Source organism: Nerophis ophidion, linkage group LG13 (genome assembly GCF_033978795.1).
Source record: "Nerophis ophidion isolate RoL-2023_Sa linkage group LG13, RoL_Noph_v1.0, whole genome shotgun sequence".
In the NCBI taxonomy this organism is placed as follows: domain Eukaryota; kingdom Metazoa; phylum Chordata; class Actinopteri; order Syngnathiformes; family Syngnathidae; genus Nerophis; species Nerophis ophidion.
Genome location: NC_084623.1, coordinates 60,560,275 through 60,582,018, shown reverse-complemented (window position 1 = coordinate 60,582,018; position 21,744 = coordinate 60,560,275). Strand labels below are relative to the sequence as shown.

At 41.3% G+C, this 21,744-nt stretch overlaps 1 protein-coding gene across 1 annotated transcript in view; it reads right to left on the bottom strand.

The window, feature by feature from the left end:
• The window catches only part of appbp2 (amyloid beta precursor protein (cytoplasmic tail) binding protein 2), a 37,772-nt gene that overhangs the window by 15,883 nt on the left and 145 nt on the right, over positions 1-21,744 (bottom strand). Inside the window, exons 1-4 of the mRNA XM_061919331.1 lie at positions 21,510-21,744; positions 15,391-15,479; positions 8,837-8,988; positions 3,089-3,212 (exon numbers count right to left, since the gene is read on the bottom strand). The exon at positions 21,510-21,744 is cut by the window's right edge and continues 145 nt beyond it. Of these exons, the coding sequence (XP_061775315.1) occupies positions 3,089-3,212; positions 8,837-8,988; positions 15,391-15,479; positions 21,510-21,662 (518 nt within the window). The 5' untranslated portion in view covers positions 21,663-21,744. The remainder of the gene's footprint in view (positions 1-3,088; positions 3,213-8,836; positions 8,989-15,390; positions 15,480-21,509) is intronic.

The window sequence follows — 21,744 nt, the reverse complement described above, 5'->3', positions numbered from 1 at the left end:
ATCACCCATATGATGACCAGAGAAGTCTTGACATATCTTCAGTTGCATGTTATGAACTTACATCATCCACTACTTTCACCTTGTAAAGGGAAACAAAGCTTTGCACGTATGGAGGGTGTATAAACAGAAGCTTTGCATGTATGGAGGGTGTATAAACAGAAGCTGTGCATGTATGGAGGGTGTATAAACAGAAGCTGTGCATGTATGGAGGGTGTATAAACAGAAGCTTTGCATGTATGGAGGGTGTATAAACAGAAGCTGTGCATGTATGCAGGGTGTATAAACAGAAGCTTTGCATGTATGGAGGGTGTATAAACAGAAGCTTTGCATGTATGGAGGGTGTATAAACAGAAGCTTTACATGTATGGAGGGTGTATAAACAGAAGCTGTGCATGTATGGAGGGTGTATAAACAGAAGCTTTGCACGTATGGAGGGTGTATAAACAGAAGCTTTGCATGTATGGAGGGTGTATAAACAGAAGCTGTGCATGTATGGAGGGTGTATAAACAGAAGCTTTGCATGTATGGAGGGTGTATAAACAGAAGCTGTGCATGTATGGAGGGTGTATAAACAGAAGCTTTACATGTATGGAGGGTGTATAAACAGAAGCTTTGCATGTATGGAGGGTGTATAAACAGAAGCTTTACATGTATGGAGGGTGTATAAACAGAAGCTGTGCATGTATGGAGGGTGTATAAACAGAAGCTTTGCATGTATGGAGGGTGTATAAACAGAAGCTTTACATGTATGGAGGGTGTATAAACAGAAGCTGTGCATGTATGGAGGGTGTATAAACAGAAGCTTTACATGTATGGAGGGTGTATAAACAGAAGCTTTGCATGTATGGAGGGTGTATAAACAGAAGCTTTACATGTATGGAGGGTGTATAAACAGAAGCTGTGCATGTATGGAGGGTGTATAAACAGAAGCTTTGCATGTATGGAGGGTGTATAAACAGAAGCTGTGCATGTATGGAGGGTGTATAAACAGAAGCTTTGCACGTATGGAGGGTGTATAAACAGAAGCTTTGCATGTATGGAGGGTGTATAAACAGAAGCTGTGCATGTATGGAGGGTGTATAAACAGAAGCTGTGCATGTATGGAGGGTGTATAAACAGAAGCTTTGCATGTATGGAGGGTGTATAAACAGAAGCTTTACATGTATGGAGGGTGTATAAACAGAAGCTTTGCATGTATGGAGGGTGTATAAACAGAAGCTTTGCACGTATGGAGGGTGTATAAACAGAAGCTGTGCATGTATGGAGGGTGTATAAACAGAAGCTTTGCATGTATGGAGGGTGTATAAACAGAAGCTTTGCATGTATGGAGGGTGTATAAACAGAAGCTTTGCATGTATGGAGGGTGTATAAACAGAAGCTGTGCATGTATGGAGGGTGTATAAACAGAAGCTTTGCATGTATGGAGGGTGTATAAACAGAAGCTGTGCATGTATGGAGGGTGTATAAACAGAAGCTTTGCACGTATGGAGGGTGTATAAACAGAAGCTGTGCATGTATGGAGGGTGTATAAACAGAAGCTTTGCATGTATGGAGGGTGTATAAACAGAAGCTTTGCATGTATGCAGGGTGTATAAACAGAAGCTTTGCATGTATGGAGGGTGTATAAACAGAAGCTTTGCACGTATGGAGGGTGTATAAACAGAAGCTGTGCATGTATGGAGGGTGTATAAACAGAAGCTGTGCATGTATGGAGGGTGTATAAACAGAAGCTTTGCATGTATGGAGGGTGTATAAACAGAAGCTGTGCACGTATGGAGGGTGTATAAACAGAAGCTGTGCATGTATGGAGGGTGTATAAACAGAAGCTGTGCATGTATGGAGGGTGTATAAACAGAAGCTTTGCATGTATGGAGGGTGTATAAACAGAAGCTGTGCATGTATGGAGGGTGTATAAACAGAAGCTTTGCACGTATGGAGGGTGTATAAACAGAAGCTTTGCATGTATGGAGGGTGTATAAACAGAAGCTGTGCATGTATGGAGGGTGTATAAACAGAAGCTGTGCACGTATGGAGGGTGTATAAACAGAAGCTTTGCATGTATGGAGGGTGTATAAACAGAAGCTTTGCATGTATGGAGGGTGTATAAACAGAAGCTTTGCATGTATGGAGGGTGTATAAACAGAAGCTTTGCATGTATGGAGGGTGTATAAACAGAAGCTGTGCATGTATGGAGGGTGTATAAACAGAAGCTTTGCATGTATGGAGGGTGTATAAACAGAAGCTTTGCACGTATGGAGGGTGTATAAACAGAAGCTGTGCATGTATGGAGGGTGTATAAACAGAAGCTTTGCATGTATGGAGGGTGTATAAACAGAAGCTTTGCATGTATGCAGGGTGTATAAACAGAAGCTTTGCATGTATGGAGGGTGTATAAACAGAAGCTTTGCACGTATGGAGGGTGTATAAACAGAAGCTGTGCATGTATGGAGGGTGTATAAACAGAAGCTGTGCACGTATGGAGGGTGTATAAACAGAATCTGTGCATGTATGGAGGGTGTATAAACAGAAGCTGTGCATGTATGGAGGGTGTATAAACAGAATCTGTGCATGTATGGAGGGTGTATAAACAGAAGCTTTGCATGTATGGAGGGTGTATAAACAGAAGCTTTGCATGTATGCAGGGTGTATAAACAGAAGCTTTGCATGTATGGAGGGTGTATAAACAGAAGCTTTGCACGTATGGAGGGTGTATAAACAGAAGCTGTGCATGTATGGAGGGTGTATAAACAGAAGCTTTGCACGTATGGAGGGTGTATAAACAGAAGCTGTGCATGTATGGAGGGTGTATAAACAGAAGCTGTGCACGTATGGAGGGTGTATAAACAGAAGCTGTGCATGTATGGAGGGTGTATAAACAGAATCTGTGCATGTATGGAGGGTGTATAAACAGAAGCTGTGCACGTATGGAGGGTGTATAAACAGAAGCTGTGCATGTATGGAGGGTGTATAAACAGAAGCTGTGCATGTATGGAGGGTGTATAAACAGAAGCTTTGCATGTATGGAGGGTGTATAAACAGAAGCTGTGCACGTATGGAGGGTGTATAAAGAGAAAAGAAGATGACTGACCTGACACAACATTCCACAGCCCTGTAGCAGTGCAGCACCTCACTGTGGAGAGCACAGAGCTGCAAGCAGGAAAGAAAGACTTTCTCTGCGTCTGCATACCAGCCTGCATCCGACAGGAAGCCCCCTGCAGCACAACAACACACAGTCAGCATGTTGGCTAACAAACACATCCTATATGGGAACTGCAAATGTTGCCCAGCATTAGCTGCCGTGCCAAAAGTACTTCCATCTTGATTTTGACCAAAACTTCTACATCAAAAAACACCTCATGAAACTGTTTTTTGGGTGTTTGCGTTACCAGTTTCTTATAGTGATATTTATGTTTGACACATTTCTAGGGGTAATGGAAACGCAGCTATTCACAGTCCTTACTTAAGAATAGAACACATTCTAACTAGTTTAATACGGCAAGTAAGAGGTAGCTAACAATGGAGCTAATTGGAGTTCTTTTTGCACCCATAATGTCCTCTAAAAAACATCAAAAAAGCGCCAACAATACTGCATCTGTTTAGCTTCTAAAACTTGTAGATCATCCTCCTTATGTTCAGGCTCAAAAATAGAAGTTTCTGGATCATCATTTGTCCCAATGTAGTCTTTGTTGTCTCTCATCAAGTCTGACATGATTAGTAGTCTTGTTGATGTTGAAGGGAAAGTAAACATTGTGATGTGAAATTAATACTTAAAATGATCAAAAGATGTAACTATTACATGTTATTATGAATGTTACTACATGAAATATATAGTGTGCATATAAAATATATAAATATTAAATGTTATTATGAATGTTACTACATGACATATATACTTAGTGTGTATATAAAATATGTAAATACTACATGTTATTATGAATGTTACTACATGACATATATACTTACAGTGTGTATATAAAATATGTAAATACTACATGTTATTATTAATGCTACTACATTAAATATATACTAACAGTGTGTACATCAATTATGTAAATATAACATGTTTTTTCCAAACTTCGCCACGCTGTCCCGGGAAAGTGGCTGTGCCAGCAATCTGAGGGTTACTGGTTCAATCCCCACCTTCTACCATCCTAGTCACGTCCGTTGTGTCCTTGGGCAAGACACATCACCCTTGCTCCTGATGGGTCCTGGTTAGCACCTTGCATGGCAGTTCCCGCCATCAGTGTGTGTGAATGTGTGTGTGAATGGGCAAATGTGGAAATACTGTCAAAGCGCTTCGAATTCCTTAAAAAAAAAAGGTAGAAAAGCACTATACAAGTACAACCATTTACCATGTTATCATTAATGCTACTACATTACATATATACTTTCAGTGTATATATAAAATATGTATCAATCAATCAATCAATGTTTATTTATATAGCCCCAAATCACAAATGTCTCAAAGGACTGCACAAATCATTACGACTACAACATCCTCGGAAGAACCCACAAAAGGGCAAGGAAAACTCACACCCAGTGGGCAGGGAGAATTCACATTCAGTGGGACGCCAGCGACAATGCTGACTATGAGAAACCTTGGAGAGGACCTCAGATGTGGGCAACCCCCCCCCTCTAGGGGACCGAAAGCAATGGATGTCGAGCGGGTCCAACATGATACTGTGAAAGTTCAATCCATAGTGGCTCCAAGACAGCAGCGAGAGTCCCGTCCACAGGAAACCATCTGAAGCGGATCAGCAGCGTAGAGATGTCCCCAACCGATACAGGCGAGCGGTCCATCCTGGGTCCCGACGAGCGGTCCATCCTGGGTCTCGACTCTGGACAGTCAGTACTTCATCCATGGTCATCGGACCGGACCCCCTCCACAAGGGAGGGGGGGACATAGGAGAAAGAAAAGAAGCGGCAGATCAACTGGTCTAAAAAGGAGGTCTATTTAAAGGCTAGAGTATACAAATGAGTTTTAAGATGAGACTTAAATGCTTCTACTGAGGTAGCATCTCGAACTGTTACCGGGAGGGCATTCCAGAGTACTGGAGCCCGAACGGAAAATGCTCTATAGCCCGCAGACTTTTTTTGAGCTCTAGGAATCACTAATAAGCCGGAGTCTTTTGAACGCAGATTTCTTGCCGGGACATACGGTACAATACAATCGGCAAGATAGGCTGGAGCTAGACCGTGTAGTATTTTATACGTAAGTAATAAAACCTTAAAGTCACATCTTAAGTGCACAGGAAGCCAGTGCAGGTGAGCCAGTACAGGCGTAATATGATCAAACTTTCTTGTTCTTGTCAAAAGTCTAGCAGCCGCATTTTGTACCAACTGTAATCTTTTAATGCTAGACATGGGGAGACCCGAAAATAATACGTTACAGTAATCGAGACGAGACGTAACAAACGCATGGATAATGATCTCGGCGTCTTTAGTGGACAAAATGGAGCGAATTTTAGCGATATTACGGAGATGAAAGAAGGCCGTTTTAGTAACGCTTTTAATGTGTGACTCAAAGGAGAGAGTTGGGTCGAAGATAATACCCAGATTTTTTACAGAGTCACCTTGTTTTATTATTTGGTTGTCAAATGTTAGAGTTGTATTATTAAATAGAGGTCGGTGTCTAGCAGGACCGATAATCAGCATTTCCGTTTTTTTGGCATTAAGTTGCAAAAAGTTAGCGGACATCCATTGTTTAATTTCATTAAGACACGCTTCCAACTGACTACAGTCCGGCATGTTGGTCAGCTTTAGGGGCATGTAAAGTTGGGTGTCATCAGCATAACAGTGAAAGCTAATACCGTATTTGCGTATGACGTCACCTAGCGGCAGCATGTAGATGCTGAAGAGTACAGGGCCAAGGACCGAACCCTGGGGAACTCCACACGTTACCTTAACATAGTCCGAGGTCACACTGTTATAGGAGACGCACTGCATCCTATCAGTAAGATAAGAGTTAAACCATGACAGGGCTGAGTCTGACATACCAATTCGTATTTTGATACGCTCTAATAAAATATTATGATCGACGGTATCGAAAGCAGCGCTAAGATCGAGGAGCAGCAACATAGATGACGCATCAGAGTCCATCGTTAGCAATAGATCATTAGTCAATTTTGCGAGGGCTGTCTCAGTCGAGTGATTTGCCCTGAAACCGGATTGAAAGGTTTCACATAGATTGTTAAACGCTAAGTGCTCATTTAGCTGCTCCGCAACAATTTTTTCGAGGATTTTCGAAATAAAGGGAAGGTGAGACACCGGTCGGTAGTTTACCATGAGGTCAGGATCGAGGTTAGGTCTTTTAAGGAGAGGATGAATAACCGCTTTTTTGAATGCAACGGGAACAGTGCCCGAGGAAAGTGATAAGTTTATAATATTTAGCACTGATGGACCTAATAATACAAAAAGCTCCTTGATAAGTTTCCCAGGAAGTGGGTCAAGTAAACATGTTGTTTGTTTTATTCCATTTACACGTTGTAACAATCCTTCTAATGTTATTTCATCAAAACGAGAGAAACTATTTTGGATATTTGCAGTATCCGCCGTATATACAATCGTATCTGTGTTACTATAACCCCGTTGTAGCTGGGACGCATTGTCTTTAATCTCCTTTCTAATAAGTTCAATTTTCTTATTAAAGAACTTCATAAAGTCATCTGCCGAATGGGTGGAGCTACTGGAAGGAGTCCCTTGTTGGGTTAGCGATGCTACAGTACTAAACAAAAATTTTGGATCGTTTTTATTAATGCGGATGAGATTTGAGTAATAATTAGTTTTAGCTAAGGTAAGCATGCGTTTATAAGTTATTAAACTATCACTCCATGCTTGATGGTGCACCTCAAGTTTAGTCGTGCGCCATTTGCGTTCCAGCTTTCTACATAATAATTATATATATGACATGTTATTATGAATGTTACTACATGACATATATAGTGTGTATATAAAATATGTAAATATTACATGTTATCATGAATGTTACTATGTGACATATCTACTTACAGTGTGTATATAAACTATGTATAACATGTTATTATGAATGGCTTCACGGTGGCAGAGGGGTTAGTGCGTCTGCCTCACAATACGAAGGTCCTGCAGTCCTGGGTTCAAATCCAGGCTCGGGATCTTTCTATGTGGAGTTTGCATGTTCTCCCCGTGAATGCGTGGGTTCCCTCCGGGTACTCCGGCTTCCTCCCACTTCCAAAGACATGCACCTGGGGATAGGCCCCTCCCACCTCCAAAGACATGCACCTGGGGATAGGTTGATTGGCAACACTAAATTGGCCCTAGTGTGTGAATGTGAGTGTGAATGTGGTCTGTCTATCTGTGTTGGCCCTGCGATGAGGTGGCGACTTGTCCAGGGTGTACCCCGCCTTCCGCCCGATTGTAGCTGAGATAGGCGCCAGCGCCCCCCGCGACCCCACAAGGGAATAAGCGGTAGAAAATGGAAAAAATGTTATTATGAATGTTACTACATGACATATATAGTGTGTATATAAAATATGTAAATATTACATGTTATTATGAATGTTACTATGTGACATATCTACTTACAGTGTGTATATCAAATATGTAAATATTACATGATATGAACATTACCACATTACATATATACTTACAGTGTGTATTTAAAATATGTAAATATGACATGTTATTATGAATGTTAGTACATGACATATATACTTACATCATGTATATATTACATATTATTATGAATGTTAGTACATGACATATATACTTACATCATGTATATATTACATATTATTATGAATGTTAGTACATGACATATATACTTACATCATGTATATATTACATGTTATTATGAATGTTAGTACATGACATATATACTTACATCATGTATATATTACATATTATTATGAATGTTACTACATGGCATATATACTTAGATCATGTATATATTACATGTTATTATGAATGTTAGTACATGACATATATACTTAGATCATGTATATATTACATGTTATTATGAATGTTAGTACATGACATATATACTTACATCATGTATATATTACATATTATTATGAATGTTAGTACATGACATATATACTTAGATCATGTATATATTACATGTTATTATGAATGTTAGTACATGACATATATACTTACATCATGTATATATTACATATTATTATGAATGTTAGTACATGACATATATACTTACATCATGTATATATTACATGTTATTATGAATGTTACTAGATACTACATATATACTTACATCATGTATATATTACATGTTATTATGAATGTTACTAGATATGACATATATACTTACATCATGTATATATTACATATTATTATGAATGTTACTACATGGCATATATACTTAGATCATGTATATATTACATGTTATTATGAATGTTAGTACATGACATATATACTTAGATCATGTATATATTACATGTTATTATGAATGTTAGTACATGACATATATACTTACATCATGTATATATTACATATTATTATGAATGTTAGTACATGGCATATATACTTCCAGCGTGTATATAGAACCTTCATGGATGTTTTTAGAGCGCTTTATAGGCGGACTAGAGTGACTCCTTTTGGCTCAGTTGATAGCTGACTTTTGCTAACATTTATTTAGGAGATAGAATGCATAAAAAAAGAAAAAGGTGTGTTCATAAGGATTGTAAATGGTGGATACATTTAAAGTGTAGGTGATGGAATATTTCTACTTCAATGGCGGTCATGTCCTAACTGGACTGGTTAGTGCACTCATGCATGAAGTCAGCGAGACGTGAGAAGAGTGAAGGCGAGAATGGACATTGAAGTGGAGACTGGCCATATTTACCCAACACGAAGCCAAACTGGATGGCCTTCTCTTTGACGTGGACGTGAGACTCTGCGATGTATGAGCAGCGGCGGCTGAAGGAGTTGGCCAGCACGGAGGCCACCTTCACGCCGTGGTCCATCAAGGCCTGGAAGCAGTGGTGCAGAAGATGTCTGTGGAGGAACAACATGTCTTCATTACACATCACACGCACTAGCTACACTAGCAGTATGCTGTGGCAAAGGACAAAAGGGAGCCACTTCTCCTGGTTGGCAATAACTTCCATTCTTTACTAGCGATCGGCGCTTCAAACACATCTCTACACTATGTCTGGGAGACATTTCTCTCTGATTGATAGTCCTGCATATTGTAAGTGGAAGTTATTATTTATTTGTTGAAAGATGGCCAGTAAAGCCTACTATTGGGTCATTGTGGTAGTTTTTGATGAATACTCGGGCCTACTATGCTACTACACTTGGTAATTGTGGTAGCCGTTGTTGTGTTATTTATATTTCTCTTTTTTTTTATAAATAACTTAGATTTATATTGCGCTTTTCTAAACACTCAAAGCGCTCACATAGAAGTAGGACTCAACATACATTCACACGATGGTGGTGGTAAGCTACATCTGTAGCCACAGCTGCCCTGGGGTAGACTGACGGAAGCGTGGCTGCCAGTTTGCACCTACGGCCCCTCCGACCACCACCAATCATTCATTCATCATTCATTCACCAGTGTGAGCGGCACTGGGTGAAGTGTCCTGCCCAAGGACACAACGGCAGCCATTTTTTGGATGTCAATAGGTGGGAAGCGAACCTGCAACTCTCAGGTTTCTGGCCGGCCGCTCTACCCACTACATTATGCCGCCCCTGCGTTTATTTGTTAAGTTATATTCATTATATGTGTTTGAATTGCCGTGAATATATGTTATAAAATATCGCAAGTTTATGTTTGGAATTATTTACATTGTGTGTAAGTCACAACACCTGTAACAACAGCATGTACGTGCACAGGTGAAACACCTGTAACAAGAGCATGTAGGTGCACAGGTGAAACACCTGTAACAAGAGCATGTACGTGCACAGGTGAAACACCTGTAACAACAGCATGTACGTGCACAGGTGAAACACCTGTAACAAGAGCATGTAGGTGCACAGGTGAAACACCTGTAACAAGAGCATGTACGTGCACAGGTGAAACACCTGTAACAAGAGCATGTAGGTGCACAGGTGAAACACCTGTAACAAGAGCATGTAGGTGCACAGGTGAAACACCTGTAACAAGAGCATGTACGTGCACAGGTGAAACACCTGTAACAAGAGCATGTACGTGCACAGGTGAAACACCTGTAACAAGAGCATGTAGGTGCACAGGTGAAACACCTGTAACAAGAGCTTAGAGTATAGGTGCACAGGTGAAACACCTGTAACAAGAGCTTAGAGTATAGGTGCACAGGTGAAACACCTGTAACAAGAGCATGTAGGTGCACAAGTGAAACACCTGTAACAAGAGCTTAGAGTAGAGGTGCACAGGTGAAACACCTGTAACAAGAGCATGTAGGTGCACAAGTGAAACACCTGTAACAAGAGCATAGAGTAGAGGTGCACAGGTGAAAGTTATGGCCAGATGTGGGCGGTGAAACACTTTTAGAGCCTTGTAAGGTAACACCTGAGCCTAGTTGTGTGCGAAGTTCAACTAGTTGTCCTTCACCTGGGTGTACATGGACTAGTTGTCCTTCACCTGGGTGTACATGGACAAGTTGTCCTTCACCTGGGTGTACATGGACTAGTTGTCCTTCACCTGGGTGTACATGGACTAGTTGTCCTTCACCTGGGTGTACATGGACTAGTTGTCCTTCACCTGGGTGTACATGGACTAGTTGTCCTTCACCTGGGTGTACATGGGCTAGTTGTCCTTCACCTGGGTGTACATGGGCTAGTTGCCCTTCACCTGGGTGTACATGGACTAGTTGTCTTTCACCTGGGTGTACATGGACTAGTTGTCCTTCACCTGGGTGTACATGGACTAGTTGTCTCTCACCTGGGTGTACATGGACTAGTTGTCCTTCACCTGGGTGTACATGGACTAGTTGTCCTTCACCTGGGTGTACATGGACTAGTTGTCCTTCACCTGGGTGTACATGGACTAGTTGTCCTTCACCTGGGTGTACATGGACTAGTTGTCCTTCACCTGGGTGTACATGGACTAGTTGTCCTTCACCTGGGTGTACATGGGCTAGTTGTCCTTCACCTGGGTGTACATGGACTAGTTGTCCTTCACCTGGGTGTACATGGACTAGTTGTCCTTCACCTGGGTGTACATGGACTAGTTGTCCTTCACCTGGGTGTACATGGACTAGTTGTCCTTCACCTGGGTGTACATGGACTAGTTGTCCTTCACCTGGGTGTACATGGACTAGTTGTCCTTCACCTGGGTGTACATGGACTAGTTGTCCTTCACCTGGGTGTACATGGACTAGTTGTCCTTCACCTGGGTGTACATGGACTAGTTGTCTTTCACCTGGGTGTACATGGACTAGTTGTCCTTCACCTGGGTGTACATGGACTAGTTGTCCTTCACCTGGGTGTACATGGACTAGTTGTCCTTCACCTGGGTGTACATGGGCTAGTTGTCCTTCACCTGGGTGTACATGGACTAGTTGTCTTTCACCTGGGTGTACATGGACTAGTTGTCCTTCACCTGGGTGTACATGGACTAGTTGTCTTTCACCTGGGTGTACATGGACTAGTTGTCCTTCACCTGGGTGTACATGGACTAGTTGTCCTTCACCTGGGTGTACATGGGCTAGTTGTCCTTCACCTGGGTGTACATGGGCTAGTTGTCCTTCACCTGGGTGTACATGGACTAGTTGTCCTTCACCTGGGTGTACATGGGCTAGTTGTCCTTCACCTGGGTGTACATGGACTAGTTGTCCTTCACCTGGGTGTACATGGGCTAGTTGTCCTTCACCTGGGTGTACATGGACTAGTTGTCTTTCACCTGGGTGTACATGGACTAGTTGTCCTTCACCTGGGTGTACATGGACTAGTTGTCCTTCACCTGGGTGTACATGGACTAGTTGTCCTTCACCTGGGTGTACATGGACTAGTTGTCCTTCACCTGGGTGTACATGGACTAGTTGTCCTTCACCTGGGTGTACATGGGCTAGTTGTCCTTCACCTGGGTGTACATGGACTAGTTGTCTTTCACCTGGGTGTACATGGACTAGTTGTCCTTCACCTGGGTGTACATGGACTAGTTGTCTTTCACCTGGGTGTACATGGACTAGTTGTCCTTCACCTGGTTGTACATGGACTAGTTGTCCTTCACCTGGGTGTACATGGACTAGTTGTCCTTCACCTGGTTGTACATGGACTAGTTGTCCTTCACCTGGGTGTACATGGACTAGTTGTCCTTCACCTGGGTGTACATGGACTAGTTGTCCTTCACCTGGGTGTACATGGACTAGTTGTCCTTCACCTGGGTGTACATGGACTAGTTGTCCTTCACCTGGGTGTACATGGACTAGTTGTCCTTCACCTGGGTGTACATGGACTAGTTGTCCTTCACCTGGGTGTACATGGACTAGTTGCCCTTCACCTGGGTGTACATGGACTAGTTGTCCTTCACCTGGGTGTACATGGACTAGTTGTCCTTCACCTGGGTGTACATGGACTAGTTGCCCTTCACCTGGGTGTACATGGGCTAGTTGTCCTTCACCTGGGTGTACATGGACTAGTTGTCCTTCACCTGGGTGTACATGGACTAGTTGTCCTTCACCTGGTTGTACATGGACTAGTTGTCCTTCACCTGGGTGTACATGGACTAGTTGTCCTTCACCTGGTTGTACATGGACTAGTTGTCCTTCACCTGGGTGTACATGGACTAGTTGTCCTTCACCTGGGTGTACATGGACTAGTTGTCCTTCACCTGGGTGTACATGGACTAGTTGTCCTTCACCTGGGTGTACATGGACTAGTTGTCCTTCACCTGGGTGTACATGGACTAGTTGTCCTTCACCTGGGTGTACATGGACTAGTTGTCCTTCACCTGGTTGTACATGGACTAGTTGTCCTTCACCTGGGTGTACATGGACTAGTTGTCCTTCACCTGGGTGTACATGGACTAGTTGTCCTTCACCTGGGTGTACATGGACTAGTTGTCCTTCACCTGGGTGTACATGGACTAGTTGTCCTTCACCTGGGTGTACATGGACTAGTTGTCCTTCACCTGGGTGTACATGGACTAGTTGTCCTTCACCTGGGTGTACATGGACTAGTTGTCCTTCACCTGGGTGTACATGGACTAGTTGTCCTTCACCTGGGTGTACATGGACTAGTTGTCCTTCACCTGGGTGTACATGGACTAGTTGCCCTTCACCTGGGTGTACATGGAAAGAAAGAAGACCTTTTTGCAAATGAGGCTCTTCTTTGAGAAACCTGCGTGTTTGAAAGTGCACCAGCTGTCCTGGATCAGTCCATGGCCTTTGGTGTAGAACCTGGGACATCTTGGCACCACGCTTACTTGGACCTGAGCCATGTTGAATTCACACTGCACCTCTTTAGTCTGGACTTGTCACACATTGAAGTCTCTCCAACTGTACTCTCTAGTCTCCAATACTCATTTATAGTGCTGGGTGCCATGGACCCCAGTCGGCCAAATGGTGACATACATCACTATGTGAAACAAAACCTGCAAAGCACTCCATGACTGTTCCTACCAGGATTCTGACAATTACTTTCAGAAACTAATTAATTATAGGTACTCGTTACTTACACTAACAAGTAGGGATATCCCGATGCAGGTTTTTACACTTCCGATCCGATACCGATATTGTTTTTGCACTTCCGATCCGATACCGATACTGGCCTATGTATTAAAGTTTAAAGTTATTTAGCCTACTTAGTTGTCAGATTCATGTTGAAAAGGGTTTTAGTACTCTTGATAACAACTAGCCAGGTGAGTTAGGTGAGTTTGAATAATACACAATGGTTGGTATTCAAGGATAAACACAAAATAGAAAAAATTAAACATGACAAACAGAAATAGCATCATTAAACAGTAAAAAAGTGAAACGTATAAAGAGCAAATAATGCTGTAAACATTATTAAAAATAACAAAACACACAAACAACCTGAGTGGGATAAAATGTCTATAACTCAGCATCAATAATTGCTCTTGAACAAGTGTAAACTTAAAAAATAATAATAATAATAAAAAAAAAATATATATATATATATATATATATATCTACACACTCCTTTCAATTGTTTGCCCCAGTCAGGGGGGGGCAAACAATTGAAGTCCAAGCATAATGGGGAGATTCTTTGTAACAAAGACGAGCACTTCAAGATGCTCAGGTGTCAGCCTGCTCCTGTGTTCATCAATGATGAGTGCTGAAATGCCTCTCACTCGTTAGAGCAGAGTGCGTGTGTGTGCCTTAAAGAGAAGTTTCCTATGAGAGCAGTGTGTGTGTGTGTGTGTGTGTGTGTGTGTGTGTGTGTGTGTGTGTGTGCCTTAAAGAGAAGTTTCATATGAGAGCAGAGTGTGTGTGTGCCTTTAATAGAAGTTTCCTATTAGAGCAGAGTGCGTGTGTGTGCCTTTAAGAGAAGTTTCATATGAGAGCAGAGAGAGTGTGTGTGTGTGTGTGTGTGTGTGTGTGTGTGTGTGTGTGTGTGTGTGTGTGTGTGTGTGTGTGCCTTTAAGAGAAGTTTCATATGAGAGCAGAGTGTGTGTGTGCCTTTAATAGAAGTTTCCTATTAGAGCAGAGTGCGTGTGTGTGCCTTTAAGAGAAGTTTCATATGAGAGCAGAGAGTGTGTGTGTGTGTGTGTGTGTGTGTGTGTGTGTGTGTGTGTGTGTGTGTGTGTGTGTGTGCTTTTATGAGAAGTTTCATGAGAGCAGAGTGCGTGTGTGTGCCTTTAAGAGAAGTTTCATATGAGAGCAGAGAGTGTGTGTGTGTGTGTGTGCTTTTATGAGAAGTTTCATGAGAGCAGAGTGCGTGTGTGTGCCTTTAAGAGAAGTTTCATATGAGAGCAGAGTGTGTGTGTGCCTTTAATAGAAGTTTCCTATTAGAGCAGAGTGCGTGTGTGTGCCTTTAAGAGAAGTTTCATATGAGAGCAGTGTGTGTGTGCCTTTAATAGAAGTTTCCTATTAGAGCAGAGTGCGTGTGTGTGCCTTTAAGAGAAGTTTCATATGAGAGCAGAGAGTGTGTGTGTGTGTGTGCCTTTAAGAGAAGTTTCATATGAGAGCAGTGTGTGTGTGTGTGTGTGTGTGTGTGCCTTTAAGAGGCGGTGTCTGTTGCCAAGTGAAGCTGTATTTGTTAGCTTTAGCAGTTAGCAGCTCTTTTCACCGGACTCTGGTTAATGGAGAGATTGAATGTGCTTCCATGGCTGTCATATGTTATTGTACACAAACGGGGTATTATTTGGATTGCAAACTTTTCACTGAAATATTGATTTGTTGTTCATTATGCCTGCGGCTTGGAGTTGTGTACGCGTTGTTTGCTGTGTGATGTTGCCTCCTTGCTTGCTGTCATTAGTAGATGTGCACACATGAAGCAAAACTGTGTTCATACCTTTTGTCTGACGCCCGGAGAACTTTGGCAAACACTTCCAGGTCACAAAACTCTCCTCCCAGCTGACACAGCCTGCCTTGCTGGTAAAGCTGCGACATGAGGGTACATTCATTGTTACATTAGGATAGGACAGACTGTGTGCACCCCACAATGGTGTGGGCTACTGTTACATTAGGATAGGACAGACTGTGTGCACCCCACAATGGTGTGGGCTACTGTTACATTAGGATAGGACAGACTGTATGCACCCCACAATGGTGTGGGTTAGTGTTACATTAGGATAGGACATACTGTGTGCATCTCACAATGGTGTGGGTTAGTGTTACATTAGGACAGGAAAGACTGTGTGCACCCCACAATGGTGTGGGCTACTGTTACATCAGGATAGGACAGACTGTGTGCACCCCACAATGGTGTGGGTTAGTGTTACATTAGGATAGGACAGACTGTGTGCACCCCACAATGGTGTGGGTTAGTGTTACATCAGGATAGGACAGACTGTGTGCATCCCACAATGGTGTGGGCTACTGTTACATCAGGATAGGACAGACTGTATGCATCCCACAATGGTGTGGGTTAGTGTTACATCAGGATAGGACAGACTGTATGCATCCCACAATGGTGTGGGTTAGTGTTACATTAGGATAGGACAGACTGTGTGCACCCCACAATGGTGTGGGTTAGTGTTACATTAGGATAGGACAGACTGTGTGCATCCCACAATTGTGTGGGCTACTGTTACATCAGGATAGGACAGACTGTATGCATCCCACAATGGTGTGGGTTAGTGTTACATTAGGATAGGACAGACTGTAACCACCCCACAATGGTGTGGGTTAGTGTTACATTAGGATAGGACAGACTGTATGCACCCCACAATGGTGTGGGCTACTGTCACATCAGGATAGGACAGACTGTATGCATCCCACAATGGTGTGGGTTAGTGTTACATTAGGATAGGACAGACTGTATGCACCCCACAATGGTGTGGGTTAGTGTTACATTAGGATAGGACAGACTGTATGCACCCCACAATGGTGTGGGTTAGTGTTACATTAGGATAGGACAGACTGTGTGCATCCCACAATGGTGTGGGTTAGTGTTACATCAGGATAGGACAGACTGTGTGCACCCCACAATGGTGTGGGTTAGTGTTACATTAGGATAGGACAGACTGTGTGCACCCCACAATGGTGTGGGTTAGTGTTACATTAGGATAGGACAGACTGTGTGCATCCCACAATGGTGTGGGTTAGTGTTACATCAGGATAGGACAGACTGTGTGCATCCCACAATGGTGTGGGTTAGTGTTACATTAGGATAGGACAGACTGTGTGCATCCCACAATGGTGTGGGTTAGTGTTACATCAGGATAGGACAGACTGTGTGCATTCCACAATGGTGTGGGTTAGTGTTACATCAGGATAGGACAGACTGTGTGCATCCCACAATGGTGTGGGTTAGTGTTACATCAGGATAGGACAGACTGTGTGCACCCCACAATGGTGTGGTATCAGTGCAGGTTCAACAAGTCCACAAAAATGAGGTGAAGACATGAAAAGAAGAGGGGAACATTGGAGAACACAAAGGACATACCTTACACAGGTGCTACCTTATGCTGCACAGGTACTACCTTATGCTACATGGGTGCTACCTTATCCTCGACAGGTACTACCTTATGCTACATGTGTGCTACCTTATGCTCCACAGGTACTACCTTATGCTGCACGAGGACTACTTTGCGCTGCACAGACACTACCTTGTTAGATGAGAACTCCATTAGGCTACACGGGCATAACTTTAAACGACACGGGCCCTACATTATGCTACATGGGGGACTACTTTATGCAACACAAGGACTACTTTTTGCTACACGGGCATAACTTTAAACGACACGGGCCCTACATTATGCTACATGGGGGACTACTTTATGCAACACAAGGACTACTTTTTGCTACACGGGCATAACTTTAAACGACACGGGCCCTACATTATGCTACATGGGGGACTACTTTATGCAACACAAGGACTACTTTTTGCTACACGGGCATAACTTTAAACGACACGGGCCCTACATTATGCTACATGGGGGACTACTTTATGCAACACAAGGACTACTTTTTGCTACACGGGCATAACTTTAAACAACACGGGCCCTACATTATGCTACATGGGGGACTACTTTATGCAACACAAGGACTACTTTTTGCTACACGGGCATAACTTTAAACGACACGGGCCCTACATTATGCTACATGGGGGACTACTTTATGCAACACAAGGACTACTTTTTGCTACACGGGCATAACTTTATACTACACGGGCCCTACATTATGCTACATGGGGGACTACTTTATGCAACACAAGGACTACTTTTTGCTACACGGGCATAACTTTATACTACACGGGCCCTACATTATGCTACATGGGGGACTACTTTATGCAACACAAGGACTACTTTTTGCTACACGGGCATAACTTTAAACGACACGGGCCCTACATTATGCTACATGGGGGACTACTTTATGCAACACAAGGACTACTTTTTGCTACACGGGCATAACTTTAAACGACACGGGCCCTACATTATGCTACATGGGGGACTACTTTATGCTACGTGTTGGTTACTCTACTCTCATTAAAAATGTCTTGAATTTAGACAATGTGAGCAGTAAATGTTTCCTCTAGTTCAGTGTTAGTTGCACTTTATTCAAATAAGATGCAAATGCATTGCTCACTAATATTTGTTTACTTGCTTGTTTGTATCCATAATTCATTCATAAATAATTCCACATACAATCTTTAATCGTATTAGCAACCTCAAATGCGGAATGGAATAGTTGTTCAAACGAATCGTTACTGTTAATAAATATATCATGTAAGTGGCTTGATGACATGTTAGGAATGTGTGCATGCTGTAAAAATAAAGACTACAGCAAGGAGACACCAAATGTAAACAAACAGTGCAAGTGTGGCAACATGTGTACTCTTTGGATTGGGAGGAGTGTTACATGTACAGTAATATTGGCGGCAGAGTGGAAGATGTACAGTAATATTGGTGTCAGTGTGGAAGATGTACAGTAATATTGGCGGCAGAGTGGAAGATGTACAGTAATATTGGTGTCAGTGTGGAAGATGTACAGTAATATTGGCATCAATGTACGGTAATATTGGCATCAATGTACAGTAGTATGTTGAAGATGTGCAGTAATAATGGCGTCAATGTACAGTAATATTGGCATCAATGTACAGTAATATGTTGAAGATGTACAGTAATATTGGTGTCAGTGTTGAAGATGTACAGTAATATTGGCGGCAGAGTGGAAGATGTACAGTAATATTGGTGTCAGTGTGGAAGATGTACAGTAATATTGGCATCAATGTACGGTAATATTGGCATCAATGTACAGTAGTATGTTGAAGATGTGCAGTAATAATGGCGTCAATGTACAGTAATATTGGCATCAATGTACAGTAATATGTTGAAGATGTACAGTAATATTGGCGTGGATATACAGTCATATGTTGAAGATGTACAGTAATAATGGCGTCAATGTACAGTAATATTGGCATCAATGTACAGTAATATGTTGAAGATGTACAGTAATATTGGCGTCAATTTACAGTAATATGTTGAAGATGTACAGTAATATGTTGAAGATGTACAGTAATATTGGCGTGGATATAGTCATATGTTGAAGATGTACAGTAAAATTGGCATGGATGTACAGTAATATGGGTGTGGATGTACAGTAATATGTGTGAGATGTACAGTAATATTGGTGTGGATGTACAGAAATATGTTGAATATGTACCATAATATTGGCGTGGATGGACAGTAATATTGGTGTGGATGTATAGTAATATGTGTAAGATGTACAGTATTATGTGTAAGATGTACAGTAATATTGGTGTGGATGTACAGTAATGTGTAAGATGTACAGTAATATGTTGAAGATGTACAGTAATATTGGCGTGGATGTACAGTAATATTGGTGTGGATGTACAGCAATATGTGTGAGATGTACAGTAATATTGGTGTGGATGTACAGTCATATGTTGAAGATGTACAGTAATAATGGCGTCAATGTACAGTAATATTGGCATCAATGTACAGTAATATGTTGAAGATGTACAGTAATATTGGCGTCAATTTACAGTAATATGTTGAAGATGTACAGTAATATGTTGAAGATGTACAGTAATATTGGCGTGGATATAGTCATATGTTGAAGATGTACAGTAAAATTGGCATGGATGTACAGTAATATGGGTGTGGATGTACAGTAATATGTGTGAGATGTACAGTAATATTGGTGTGGATGTACAGAAATATGTTGAATATGTACCATAATATTGGCGTGGATGGACAGTAATATTGGTGTGGATGTATAGTAATATGTGTAAGATGTACAGTATTATGTGTAAGATGTACAGTAATATTGGTGTGGATGTACAGTAATGTGTAAGATGTACAGTAATATGTTGAAGATGTACAGTAATATTGGCGTGGATGTACAGTAATATTGGTGTGGATGTACAGTAATATTGGTGTGGATGTATAGTAATATGTGTAAGATGTACAGTATTGTGTAAGATGTACAGTAAAATTGGTGTGGGTGTACAGTAATGTGTAAGATGTACAGTAATATGGTGAAGATATACAGTAATATTGGTGTGGATGTACAGTAATATGTGTAAAATGTACAGTAGTATGTGTAAGATGTACAGTAGTATGTGTAAGATGTAGAGTAGTATGTGTAAGATGTACAGTAGTATGTGTAAGATGTACAGTATTATGTGTAAGATGTACAGTATTATGTGTAAGATGTACAGTAATATTGGTGTGGATGTACAGTATTATGTGTAAGATGTAGAGTAGTATGTGTAAGATGTACAGTAGTGTGTAAGATATACAGTAGTATGTGTAAGATGTAGTACAGTATTGTGTAAAATGTACAGTATTATGTGTAAGATGTACAGTAGTATGTGTAAAATGTACAGTATTATGTGTAAAATGTATGGTATTATGTGTAGGATGTACATTATTATGTGTAAAATGTACAGTATTATGTGTAAGATGTACAGTATTATGTGTAAGATGTACAGTAATATGTTGAAGATGTACAGTATTATGTGTAAAATGTACAGTATTATGTGTAAGATGTACAGTATTGTGTAAGATGTACAGTAATATGTTGAAGATGTACAGTAGTATGTGTAAGATGTACAGTATTATGTGTAAGATGTACAGTATTGTGTAAAATGTACAGTATTGTGTGTAAGATGTACAGTATTATGTGTAAGATGTACAGTAGTATGTGTAAGATGTACAGTAAAAGATGTACAGTATTATGTGTAAGATGTACAGTAGGATGTGTAAGATGTACAGTATTATGTGTAAGATGTGGAGTATTATGTGTAAGGTGTACAGTAATGTGCGTAAGATGTACAGTATTATGTGTAAGATGTACAGTAATGTGTGTAAGATGTGGAGTATTATGTGTAAAATGTACAGTATTGTGTGTAAGATGTACAGTATTATGTGTAAGATGTACAGTAGTATGTGTAAGATGTACAGTATTATGTGTAAGATGTACAGTATTATGTGTAAAATGTACAGTAATGTGTGTAAGATGTACAGCAATATGTTGAAGATGTACAGTATTGTGTGTAAAATGTACAGTATTATGTGTAAGATGTACAGTATTGTGTGTAAGATGTACAGTATTGTGTGTAAGATGTACAGTATTATGTGTAAGATGTACAGTAAAAGATGTACAGTATTATGTGTAAGATGTACAGTAAAAGATGTACAGTATTATGTGTAAGATGTACAGTAGTATGTGTAAGATGTACAGTAATGTGTGTAAGATGTACAGTAATGTGTGTAAGATGTACAGTAATGTGTGTAAGATGTACAGTAATATGTGTAAGATGTACAGTAGTATGTGTAAGATGTACAGTATTATGTGTAAGATGTGGAGTATTATGTGTAAGATGTACAGTAGTATGTGTAAGATGTACAGTAAAAGATGTACAGTATTATGTGTAAGATGTGGAGTAATATTGTCATTGCGAGTGATTGAAGGCCAGCTGTCAGGTGCAAGGGGTCTGACCTTGTAATAGACATCAAACTGTATGTTCTGCGGCAGTGCGCGGATGTCCTTCCTGCAGCGGGCATAGTTGTCCACCACCACGGAGATAGAAGTGTTGTAGAGAGACTCTGGCATCCATTCCAACTCCGCCGCAGCCATGTTGTTTTCCTGCATTGGATGCTAGTGCTAATGCTAACTAGCACTTCCACGGCGGCGACACACTCAATGTCCTAATAACTTGCTGTGGGGAGGATTT